This window comes from Bos indicus, chromosome 2 (assembly GCF_029378745.1).
Source record: "Bos indicus isolate NIAB-ARS_2022 breed Sahiwal x Tharparkar chromosome 2, NIAB-ARS_B.indTharparkar_mat_pri_1.0, whole genome shotgun sequence".
NCBI classification, from domain to species: domain Eukaryota; kingdom Metazoa; phylum Chordata; class Mammalia; order Artiodactyla; family Bovidae; genus Bos; species Bos indicus.
In genome coordinates, this window is record NC_091761.1 from 85,358,475 (window position 1) to 85,371,890 (window position 13,416).

General features: G+C 35.5%; 1 protein-coding gene across 2 annotated transcripts in view; it reads right to left on the reverse strand.

Annotated features, from left to right (window-relative positions):
• The window catches only part of PGAP1 (post-GPI attachment to proteins inositol deacylase 1), an 81,136-nt gene that overhangs the window by 18,160 nt on the left and 49,560 nt on the right, over positions 1-13,416 (reverse strand). For both annotated transcript variants that reach the window (XM_019974323.2, XM_070769724.1), the window contains 7 exons: positions 12,853-12,928; positions 6,285-6,358; positions 6,126-6,177; positions 5,335-5,401; positions 4,852-4,960; positions 3,781-3,819; positions 1,584-1,677 (listed from right to left, as the gene is read on the reverse strand). In XM_019974323.2, coding sequence (XP_019829882.1) covers positions 1,584-1,677; positions 3,781-3,819; positions 4,852-4,960; positions 5,335-5,401; positions 6,126-6,177; positions 6,285-6,358; positions 12,853-12,928 — 511 coding nt within the window. The remainder of the gene's footprint in view (positions 1-1,583; positions 1,678-3,780; positions 3,820-4,851; positions 4,961-5,334; positions 5,402-6,125; positions 6,178-6,284; positions 6,359-12,852; positions 12,929-13,416) is intronic.

Here is a 13,416-nt window from a genome sequence, read left to right on the forward strand (position 1 = left end):
CACTAAATGTTGCTTCCTTCATCCTGGAAGATAAGTTTAATCAGTTAAAATAAGATAAGATTTTAAGATAAAATAAATAAAATAAGATTCAGATAAGTTAAAATGAACACTAAAGGCAGATTTAAAATGGCAAAAAATCACTGAAAGGAAATGAGTAGCTATGAAAGGATTTGCCAATATGGAAATAGTGGAGGGGATTTTGGGGCTGCTTTTGTATGTTTCGGCTCCACTCTGTTTTCTTCTCTTCTACCTTCTTGGATTATTACTGCCCAAGCCCAGCGAGTGCACAAGGCTCCTGGGAAACTGTTCTAATTGCTGTACTCTGTATGTGAAAGTCGCTCAGTCGTGTCTGACTCATGTGACTCCTTTGTGACCTCTGCAGCCCGCCAGGCTCCTCCACCCATGGGATTTTCCAGGAAAAAATGCTGGAGTGGGTTGCCATTTCCTTCTCCAGAGGATCTTCCCGACCCAGGGATTGAACCTGGGTGTCCCAGATTGCAGGTAGACTCTTTACCCTCTGAACCACCACGGAAACCCTTTTTACTGTACGCTAGAAAGGACTTTGTCCGATATACTGTACGGTCTATGTTTTCTTCTCCAGATCCATTTTCTACCCTTTACTTTGCTCTGAATTCTGAGAGGCTAACTTTTATGAACTGGCTTCTAGCTGGGTTCAGTGAATGACAATCACTAGCAGTTAGGAGTGGAGAAGGAAATAAAGTTAGTGCATTTATTTCCCTGCCTTCTCCCTGCTGACCACACACTGACAGCAGCTGCAGCATTTCTGTACCTAAGGCTCAGGTGCAGTACTGTTACTTTCTCTACAGCTCTCCAGGTTTGCTCCCTCATTCGTCCTGGTACCTAGGAGTATCAGATGGCTTTGTTGCTAATTTGGTACTTTATCATTTGTTGTTGGTTTCCCTTTTCCTTGCACATACCTTTGAAACAATCCCTTCAACTAAAATCTCAGTTATTCCATTCAATGTACCAGGACCTAACTGATATAGTTGATACAGTCCAAATATTATGCTGATTTCCAACTATGTTCCTGGCCCCAGTCAGGCACTGGGAATAGAATGGAGAACAAAAGCCCTGTCAATCAGTTTCTATCTCTTAAGAGATCCTCAGAACAGAGAGAATAAACTTTAGACAAAAGGGTATAAAATGCAGAATACAAGTAAGTAATTTTCTTGGGCACCTCTTAAAACTTAAAGAGGATCTCAAACGCCTATAAACTTGAGAGAGAAGGGTTGTGAAATCTTCAAGAAACTGATGTTGACATGTACACACTGCTTTATTTAAAATAGATAACCAACAAGGACCTACTGTATAGCACAGGGAACTCTGCTCAATATTATGTAACAACTTAATGGGAAAAGAATTTGCAAAACAATAGCTACATGTATATGTAAAACTGAACCACTTTGATGTATACCTGAAACTAACACAACATTGTTAATCAGTTTTACCCCAATAAAAACAAGGAAATTGATGGGTCCTCATTAGCTACATGTAGGATAAAAAAATTAGTAATGAAGCACTAGGGAAGGAAGAGAGGGAGAGAGGAATAGAAACATTCTCACCTGTTGAGAAAAGAGAGTATAACTGTCCTCCATAAGCAAGAAGGATACTAGATATGACGTAAGCAGGAAGTGCTCCACCATGAAATCTAACTACCTAGAAAACAGACAAATGGGCAATTTCTGAATGTTAATGTTAATGACATAAGCATACTTTTACATGAAATAAACCTGTTGTTCTTCACTTTATACATTTTCTGACACAACCACAAAGATATCTCCAGTAATGGGCATAAAAATTCTAAGTAAAATAAATGCTAAGAATATATGGTATATTAGAAATGTTTATCTAAATTTTTATCAAATGCATAAAAGAGAAAATATACAATTGTGTAGCAATTTTTTGCAAACTTTTTTATAAGATATGTTTATTAAGCAAATCAGGAAAGGAGTACATCAATTATATGCAGTGTATATCATGTGAAATGGTGGGCTGGATGAAGCACAAGCTGCAATCAAGATTGCTGGGAGAAATATCAATAACCTCAGATACACAGATGATACCACCCTTATGGCAGAAAGCAAAGAGGAACTAAAGAGCCTCTTGATGAAAGTGAAAGAGGAGCGTGAAAAACCTGGATTAAAACTCAACATTAAAAAAACTAAGATCATGGTATCCAGTCCCATCACTTCATGGCAAATAGATGGGAAACAATGGAAACAGTGACAGATTTTATTTCCTTGGGCTCCAAAATCACTGTGGGCGGTGACTGCAGCCATGAAATTAAAAGATGCTTGCTCCTTGGAAGAAAAGCTATGACAAACCTAGACAGCATTATTAAAAGGCAGAGATGTTACTTTGCCAACAAAGGTCTGTCTAGTCGAAGGTATGGTTTTTCCAGTAGTATGGATTGAGAGCTGGACAATAAAAAAGGCTGAGCACTGAAGAATTGATGCCTTCGAACTGTGGTGCTAGAAGACTCTTGTCTTGACAGCAAGGAAATTAAACCAGTCAATCCTAAAGGAAATCAGTCCTGAATATTCATTGGAAGGACTGATGCTGAAGCTGAAGTTCCAATACTTTGGCCACCTGATGCAAAGAACTGACTCGTTTGAAAAGACCCTGATGCTGGGAAAGATTGAAGCTGGCAAGAGAAGGGGACGACAGAGGATGAGATGGTTGGATGGGATCACAGACTCAATGGACATGAGTTTGAGCAAGCTCTGGGAGTTGGTGAAGGACAAGGAAGCCTGGCGTGCTGCAGTCCATGGGGTCGCAAAGAGTTGAACACAACTGAATGACTGAACAGATAATTATAGAATTAAATGACTTAAAAAATCTGCCATGCCTATACTGCAAAACATTACAAACCAAAAAATAAAGTGAAAGTAATGATACAATAAAATTTTTAGTGAATTTTAAAACTATAATTTCTCTGACAAATCACTATTACTTATTTATGTCCAGGCTGTACAATTTTGCAAATTAAAATGATGTTGAATATACTATAGTAGTTCTATGACTTGATATGTTATTTTTGTAAAACTATTTGCCTATGAATCATAGAAAGTGTTAGTCGTTCAGTTGTGCCCAACTCTTTATGGCCCCAGGGACTGTAGCCCACCAGGCTCCTCTGTCCATGGGATTTGTCAGGCAAGAATACTGGAGTGGGTTGCCATTCCCTTCTCCATGGTATATTTCCACCCAGGGACCAAACCCAGGTTTCCCGCATTACAGGTGGCCTCTTTACCACCTGAGTCACCAGGGAAGCCACAAATCATTTAAAGAAACTCCCCAAATGAATTTTTCAATATGTTTATTTTTAATACAAATTACTTTTACAATCTGAGCATGCACGACATAAAAAATTCTTGAAAATGTTCATTTATACGATAGAACTTACAGATTATATTGGGATATGAATAGCATAGTATAAGAAACAAGAAATTTTAATATAACATTCATTTAAAAATCAGGAAGCAATTTTCATTTTTAGGAAGTATCAAACATGAAAGTATCACCTTAAAGACAGGGGTGGCCAACTATCGACTTTGTGCCAAGAATGGCTTTCAGATTTTATTAATGTGAGAGAAAAGAAGAAAAAAGTAGCTGAAGTAGTGGCAGCAGCAGCAGCAACAAGACACTATATATAATTTGCCTAAATATTTATTATCTGGTCCTTTACAGAAATGCTTACAACTTCTGTCTTAGAGTATGTATTCACAAGGCAATAAATAACTGACAAGAAGGCTCTCTTACCTGTCCAAGTATTTGTGAAAAGGAAGTCTTAACTGTCACCTAGTTTAAAAAACAATTATTTATAAAGGTTATTTTTCCTATACTCACATTTTATTAAATGAGCTCTCTACAACAATCACAATCACTACTTTGTTATAATGATGAACCTAAAGGTACTCAAGATCTGAAAAGAATTCTCCAAACCATCAACATTTAAATTCTATCAACTGCAGTTTACTGTTCAGAACTTTGCCCTTAATCAAATTCTTTTCGATTGGATGAATGCTATGATACACGAGTAAACTTTTACTAACTAATATAGTTAATTAATTGGAATATCTTATGACCAGATCATACAAGCTAAAGGAATTCATTGAATGACTGAATCCAGAATTTATACATTTATTTGCTGAAAAATTAAGTAAATTAATCAATTTTCTATGTAACCTGTACTTTAAAATCTCAAACCTACAATTGTACGGTACTAAAAAAAGCTAAGCAAAACCACTTCTGAGTAAATTTAATAAAAATAGGTTTCACATAATATAATACCAGGAACAAAGAGAGCACATGTAGTAAAATTTGAGCAAAAACAATATTTTAAAAAGAAATTCACTGTTCATTAATTATCTCTACCATAAATATACCTCCTTAGATATTAGAAAGTCTGGGAAAAGGGAATATATCTTTCATAGAGAAATTGTAAAATATCTAAATTTGGACTTTTTTGAAAATAAAATATTTGTTAAAACATGGACATCTGACAGCATGCAGTATTTGGAGCCGAATTACTAACACAGCTCTTCCTATTTCTATAGTATTAGAAACACGAAGGCACAAGTTGAAAACCATTACATCCCTGAAGAATCCTTCAGTGCTAGAAACACAAAGCAAGACATCAAAGCACCGATAACTTCCAAAAATCTAAAATAACTCATAGTATAGGTCAAACTGAAGCTTGGTTGTAGGACAGATTCTATTCACTTGACCTACTAATTCTGGTTTACCCTAAGAAAGTTCTAAAAAGGAATCCAAGTATTTCCAGTTTATTCTATAACTAAATCTTAAAAATTAAGCAAACATATAACTTACCTCATATTGACAGTCTGATGATGTGTACATTTTTAGTAATGCTACATGGCTGTCATTATCCGGTTGAGCAATATGGAGTTTCACAGAAATTTCAGTGGAAGATGGAACCCTGAAAATATAAACAATGAATTTTTAAATACAAAATGCTGTGAAATAACCATGGCTAAGTCAATACTCAGAACCACACAATGAAATACTGTAAGGAAGCTAGATGACACACACAGGAGTTGGGGGAGAGGGTGGAAAGGGGTTCCTGTTTGATGCAAGTAAGGTTAAATTCTACACTGCTTAAATAAGAATACTATATGTTATAATGTTATATGTATTATCTTATGAGCACAATGCTACATAAAGGAAACCTGTATTTTACTAAAAGGTACTATAATAATTTCACTAAAATTTTACTATGATTTAAATAAACAAAGTAAAATATGTATTATTCAAAAACACCAAAGTTTAAGGTAAATTCTTTGATTTACTTACTGTGCAATGGTTAGTGAATCTTCATAAGACCAGGGAATATGAAGTTTATAGATACTAGTAATTTCTTCTGTAAAAACATAAAGGAAATATGTATTACTAACTTTATATTACTAAATGTTATATAAGCTACTGAGATACATAACTATAGATGGGCTTTCCGGGTAGTGCTAGTGGTAAAGAATCTGGCTGCCAATGCAGGAGACATAAGAGATGTGAGTTCGATCTCTGGGTTGGGAAGATCCCCTGGAAGAGGGCATGGCAACCCACTCCAGTATTCTTGCCTGGAGAATCCTATGGACAGAGGAGCCTGGTGGGCTACAATCCATAGGGTTGCAAAAGAGTCACTTAGCATGCACATAGGCATGCTGATATCTGCATTTATACAATTACTCATTTCATTAAGAAATAATCAGTAAGAGTTATATCACATGATAAGAAATTAGGGAGAATTCTTTAATAATAATGTTTAATTAGGCCTACAAAAAGATATTAGAACATATGGGAAGTACTAAGAAATTGGAAAAAATTAAACAGCTAAATGTCAATTACTATTGCAATAGGACAGCAAGATATACAGTATTTTTTAAATGTAAATATTTAAAACTGATCAATATTTTTACTGTTAAAAAGGGGCTATGTTAAATTAATTGGAAGTATAAACAGCTTTTCTATTATCATATATTAAATATTAATTTACATATATGGAAAAATAAGTATTACAGAAAATTCCACTGAAGAAGACCTAAAGATTCTTCAAATGACAAAATTATTTTTTCAGAAAATATACTTACCTTTGACTCCTGAGCACTTGCTTACCACGTTGATTTTAAACGCTTGGTATATCTAACAGAGTTTGACCACAAATAAAAAAAACAAAAAAACAGGTTTATAAGTTTAACTAAGCGGTAAAGTGAAATCAAGTCCTTGTTATTGTCAAGATAATTAATTACCTGTCCAAAGTTCAGAAGCTCTATATTATAGAACAGACCACTTGTATTTAATATCACTTTCCTTGAAGACAATCCTGTTGAATTAAAAGACTATATTACTTAGAATACCAAAAAAAAATTTTTTTTAAAGTACAAAAGTAATGACTTTAAACAATGTCTAAATAATGCCAACAGATTTTTGATATTAAAAGAGTTTATAGGTTCTTGCTTTTGGTATGGAAGAATGGACTCCTAAAAATTCAATCCTCATTCAATGAATTCTGGACAAAAACAGAACATTTATAATGACTTTATTCATTTTTAAAAGTTTATTATTGGAGTATAATTGCTTTATAGTATTAATTTTGCTGTTGTTAAACAACCAAAGTTTATCAGCTACATGTATACATATGTCCCGTCCCTCGTGAACCTCCCTTCCACTCCCCTTCTCAAACCTACCCCTCTAGGTTGAGTACCAGATTGAGTTTCCTGTGTTATACAGCAACTTCCTACTAGCTTTCTATGTTTTATATGGTAACATATATGTTTCAATGATACTCTCTCAATTTGTCCTACCCTCCCCACTGTGTCTACATGTTTCTTCTCTATGTCGGTGTCTCTATTTCTTCCCTGCAAATAGGTTCATCTGTACTATTTTTCCAGATTCCATATATATGTGATATTATTTAATATTTGTTTTTCTCTTTCTGCTTTACTACACTCTATACAACAGACTCTAGGTCCATCCACACCACTACAAATGTCCCAATTTCATCCCTTTTTATGGCTGAATTATTCCATTGTGTATTATGTGGGATTCCATTGTGTGTATGTACCACATCTTTTTTTATTTTTAATTGAAGGATAATTGCTTTACAAACTTTTGTTGTTTTCTGTCAAACATCAACATGAATCAGCCATAGGTATACATATGTCCCCTCCCTTTTAACCCTCCCTCCCATCTCTGCATCCCACCCCTCTAGGTAGATACAGAGCCCCTGTTTGAGTTCCCCGAGTTATATAGCAAATTCCCACTGGCTATCTATTTTACATATGGTAATATGTTTCCATGTTACTCTCTCCATACATCTCACTCTCTCTTCCCACCTCCTCCTGTGTCCAAAGTCTGTTCTCTATGCCTGTTTCTCCATTGCTGCCCTGCAAATAAATTCATCACTACCGTCTTTCTAGATTCCATATATATGCATTAGTATACAATATTTATCTTTTTTCTGACTTACTTTACTCTGTATAATAGACTCTAGGTTCATCCACCTCACTAGAACTGACTCAACTGCGTTCCTTTTTATGGCTGCGTAATATTCCATTGTATATATCACAGCCTCTTCATCCATTCATTTGTCAATGGACATCTAGCTTGCTTCCATATTCTAGCTATTGTAAACAGTGCTACAATGAACACTGGGGTACAAATGTCTTTTTCAATTTTGGTTTTCTCAGGATATATGCCTAGGAGTGGGACTATTGGGTCATATGGTGGTCTTATTCCTAGTTTTTTTTACGGAATCTCCGTACTGTCTTCCATAGTGGTGGTATCAATTTACATTCCCACCAATAGGGCAAGAGGGTTTCCTTTTCTCCACACCCTCTCCAGCATTTACCATTTGTAGACTTTTTATCCACTTATCTGTCGATGGGCATTTAGGCTGCTCCCATGTCCTGGCTATTGTAAACAGTGCTGCAATGAATACTGCGGTACATGTGCCTCTCTGAATCATGGTTTTCTCAGGGTATATCTCCCATGGTAACAAGGTCATGCTTAAAATCTTGCATGCTATGCTTCAGCATTACATGAACTAAGAACTTTCAGATGTCCAAACTGGGTTTAGAAAAGGTAAAGGAACCAGAAATCAAATTGCCAACAACATTCACTGGATCATAGAGAAAACAAGTGAATTCCAGAAAAACATCTACCTCCATTTCATCAACTATGCCAAAGCCTTTGACTATGTGGATCATAACAAATTGAGGAAAGCTCTTAAAGAGATGGACATACCATCTCTCATCAGGAGCTCATCAGACCACCTTACCTGTCTCCTGAGAAAACTGTATATGGGTCAAGATGCAACAGTTAGAACCCTATATGGAACAACTGATTGGTTCAAGATCGAGAAAGGAATACGACAGGGCTGTCTGTTGTCATCTTGTTTATTTAGTCTATATGCTGAGCACAACATGAGAAATGCCAGGCTGAATAAGTTACAAGCTAGAATCAAGATATGTGGGAGAAACATCAACAACCTCAGATATAAAGATAATACCACTCAAATGGCAGAAAGCAAAGAGGAGCTAAAGAGTCTCTTGATGAGTGTGAAGGAGAGTGAAAAAAGTCAACTTAAAACTAAATATTAAAAAAACTAAGATCACGGTATCGGGCCCTATTGCTTCATGGCAAATAGAAGTAGAAAAGATTGAAGCAGTGACAGATTTCCTCTTCGTAGGCTCTAAAATCACTGCAGATGGTGACTGCAGCCATGAAATCAGAAGATGATTGCTTCTTGACAGGAAAGCTATTACAAACCTAGACAGTTGTGTTGAAAAGCAGAGACATCACTCTGCCGATAAAGGTCCATATAGTCAAGGTCCATATAGTCTTCCCAGTGGTTACATACAGTTATAAGAGCTGGACCATGAAGAAGGCAGTGTGACAAAGAATTGATGCCTTCAAACTGTGGTGCTGGAGAAGACTCCTGAGAAATCCCTGGACAGCAAGGAGATCAAACCAGTCAATCTTAAAGGAAATAAACCCTGAATACTCACTGGAAGGACTGATGCTGAAGCTGATGCTGAAGCTCCAGTATTTTGGTCACCTGATATGAACAGCCAACTCACTGGCAAAGTCCCTGATGCTGGGAAAGATTGAGGATAGAAGAAGAGGGTGTCAGAAGATGAGCTGTCTGGGTGTTATCACCAACGCAATGGACATGAACTTGGGCAAACTCCGGGGGATGGTGAGGGACAGCAAGGCCTGGCATGCTGCAGTCCCTGGGGTTGCAGAGTCAGGCACGACTGTGTGACTGCACAACAGGGTGTGTGCTCAGGAGTGAGATTGCTGGGTCATACGGTAGCTCTATTTTTAGTTTTTTTAAAGACTTTCAATAACATTTATGTGTTTTAAAAAAATCACTACATATTTCCAATTTCAAAAAGGTATGCTTTCTTGGTAGCTATTTTCTCTTTTTTTGAAAAACATCTTAATCAATTTAAAAAATTACACCCACTTAGATGTGAATGCCTTTGGATAAGAATATGCAAATACAAGTGTTCAGATGCTTCTCTGAAAAGAGAAAATAGGACAAACCACCATTGTGCAATAGACAGAAAAGGCTTGAAATAATTACCAAGTATATCACTAAAATGCTAATAATTAAAAAATAAATACTATATGATGTTAAGATTCTGTCAGGCACATTTAGCACCAGCTAAAACACATAACCAGTTTTTTCATAATGTTGCATCCTCATAACTATTTTACAGGATCAATAATTGAATTTAAGAAAACAGATGTAAGAAATTTGATCAACATGTAAACAAATTTCTTAAATAGAAGGTGTACCATCAATTTGTGATTAATAAATCACTTTTAAGACACACTGCTTAGACATTCAACTACAAACCATTTTAATGAGTACCTGTTGTAATCAGTATTTTAAAATACAGCACTGAATTTAAGGCAACTGAAAATGAACAATGGGAGAAAAACTATTGATATGAAGTGTCCTTCACACTTTACTTACTCTAATTTGAAATACCATTCATTGTACTAACCTTCTTCACAAGAAAGATGGACTATCTTTTGCATGTTTTACAAATTCTAACAAGAGGTAAGAAATAATTTAAAAGTTTGCCTTTCAAAAAAGGAAATCAGAAGCTAAATATTGTACTTAAAAACTTTTTTAGTCTGACTCACACCCTAAAGATTTTAGAAAGAACATCTTTATTATTAAAATGTTGATAGGCCCAACACAGACAAAGACTGTTACAAAAGATAAAGAAGGATACTACATAATGATCAAGGGATCAATCCAGGAAGAAGATATAACAATTGTAAATATTTATCCACTCAACATAGGAGCATCTTACTACATAAGGCAAATGCTAACAGCCGTAAAAGAGGAAATCGACAGTAACACAATAATAGTGGGGGGTCTTTAACAGCCACTTACACCAATGGACTTCTGAACTGTGGTGTTGAAGACTCTTGAGAGTCCCTTGGACTGCAAGGTGATCCAACCAGTCCATTCTAAAGGAACTCAATCCTGAATATTCACTGGAAGGACTGATGCTGAAGCTGAAACTCTAACACTTTGGCCACCTGATGCGAAGAACTGACTCCTTAAAAAAGACCCTGATGCTGGGGAAGATTGCAGGCAGGAGAAGGGGACGACAGAGAATGAGATGGTTGGATAGCATCGCCAACTCAATAGACATGAGTTTGAACAAGCTCCGGGAGATGGTGAAGGACAAGGGAAGCCTGGCGTGCTGCAGTCCCTGGGACTGCAAAGAGTTGGACACAAATGAGCAACTGATGAACAACACCACCAATGGACAGACAGGGAATTACAAGGAAACACAAGCATTTAATGACACATTAGACCAGATAGATTTAGTTGATGTGTAAAAACGTTTCATTCAAAAGTAACAGAATATCCTTTCTTCTCAAGTGCACATGGGACATTCTCTAGGATGGATCATGTCTTGGTCACAAATCAAGCCTCAGTAAATTTAAGAAAACTGAAATCATATCAAGTATCTTTTCTGACCACAATGCTATGAGATTATAATACAGGAAAAAAACAACTATAAAAAAGAAATACAAACACATGGAGGCTAAATAGTATGCTACTAAATAACAACCAATGGATCATTTCAACAACCAATGGATCATTTCAATACATACTAATTAATCAATGTGGTACACCATACTAACAAACTGAAGAATAAAAACCATATGATAATCTCAACAGATACAGAAAAAGCTTTTGACAAAATTAAAAATCCATTTATGGTAAAAACTCTCCAGAAAGTGGACATAGAGGGAACATACCTCAATATGTATGGTTGACAAACATATTGTATGTCAAACAACCCATGTATGACAAACACACAGCAAATACGAAGAACTGAAAGCATTTCCTCTAAGATCCCATTTATCATCACAACAAAAAGATTATAATACTTAAGAATAAACCTATCTACAGAACTTCAAGACCTGTACTCAGAAAACTATAAGATACCAGTGAAAGAAATCAAAGACAACACAGATGGAGAGATAACAACATGTTCTTGGATCGAAAGAATCAATACTATGAAAATGACTATACTACTCAAAGCAATCTACAGATTCAATGCAATTCCTATCAATTACAAATGATATTTTACTAAGAAATAGAACAAAAAATTTTACAATATGTGTAGAAACACAGACAACCACAAACAGCCAAAGCAATCTTGAGAAAGAAAAGGGGAGCTGGAGGAATCAGGATTCCTGACCTCAGACTATACTACACAGCTACAGTAATCAAAACAGTATGGTTCTGGCACAAAAACAGAAAAATAGATCAATGGAACATGACAGAAAGTCCAGAGATAAACTCACACACCGATAGTCACTTCATCTATGAAAAAGGAGGCAAGATTATTCAATGGAGAAAAGACAATCTCTTCATTAATTTTTTCTGGAAAAATTGGCCAGCTATCAATACATGTAAAAGAATGAAATCAGAACACTCCCTAACATCATATGCAAAAAAATCTCAAACTGGATTAAAGACCTAAAAGTAAGGCCGGACACTATAAAACCCATAGAGAAAACCATAGGCAGAACACTCTTTGACATAAACTGCAGCAAGATTTTTAATCTACCTCCTAGAGTAATGAAAATAAAAACAAAAATAAACAAATGGGACCTAATTAAACTTAAAAGCTTTTGCACAGCAAAGGAAGCCATAAACAAAATGAAAAGATAACATACAGAATGGGATAAAAATGTCTGCCAACAAAGCAACTAACAAAGGATTAATCTCCAAAATATACAAACAGCTCTGCAGCTTAATAAAAAAAAAAAAAATCAAAAGATGGGTAGAAGATCTAAATAAGAATCAAACCACTGAGTCATATCACATGGTTATTCTAAGAACTATACTAGAAATACACACAAAAAATGTTACAAGGCTCTGCATTATTACAACTAACTGGCAAAACAAATCAACACTCTATCAAAAAGAAAAACAATTCTTAAGGTTTCCAAAATCCAGCTTCCCTGTTGGCTCAGTCGTAAAGAATCTCCCTGCCAATGCAGGAGACACAAGTTTGATCCTGATCCAGGAAGATCCTACGTGCTTCAGAGCAACTAAGCCCATGTACTACAACTGTTGGGTCTATGCTCTAGAGCCCATGAGCCACAACTACTGAAGACCGCAAACCTAGAGCACATACTCCGCAACAAAGAAGCCACCACAATGGGAAGCCCATGCACTGCAACTAGAGAAAATCCCACGCATCAATGAGGAGCCAGTGAAGCCAAAAACTGAAAAAAAAAAATTTTTTCCAAAATCAAAGTACTTACCAAAGGAAAAAAGATGAGTTACAGGAAGCTGTATGGATCTTGTCTCTTTTTTAAAGAATTCACAATCTACAACAAACTGGAATATAGAACATTGATTTATTAGGAAAAAACAGAATTAAATTTATAGTAAAATATCTTCACTTGATATTTGAGTAGAAAATAAAAATCTATAAATTTCATTTTTGAAGAAGGTATTCTATTGTCTATTACAGTCCAACTCTCAAGCTATATTTAGAGGGCCTAAATTCCTCAAGGAGAGATGCTAAGCTACAAAAATTTGGTGAAAAATCTTAATAAATTATTAGAGGGTCGTTATCTATAAGAGCAGATGTACAGCACAGTTTTCTTGTAGTTTGCTTTTGGTGTTTGTAGAAGAGAGGGACCATAAACGATGGATAAAAACATTAAGAGCAAAAGTTAATTCAAGATTAATTAGGAATTTAGATAATATATCCCCGAATACTTTCAGTCAAAATAAAATGTGATTTTGTTCTATCTTTTAAAAATTTCCATATTTATTATGTTTCTACAGTCTAATTAGACTACAAAAGGCTTTTGGAGACA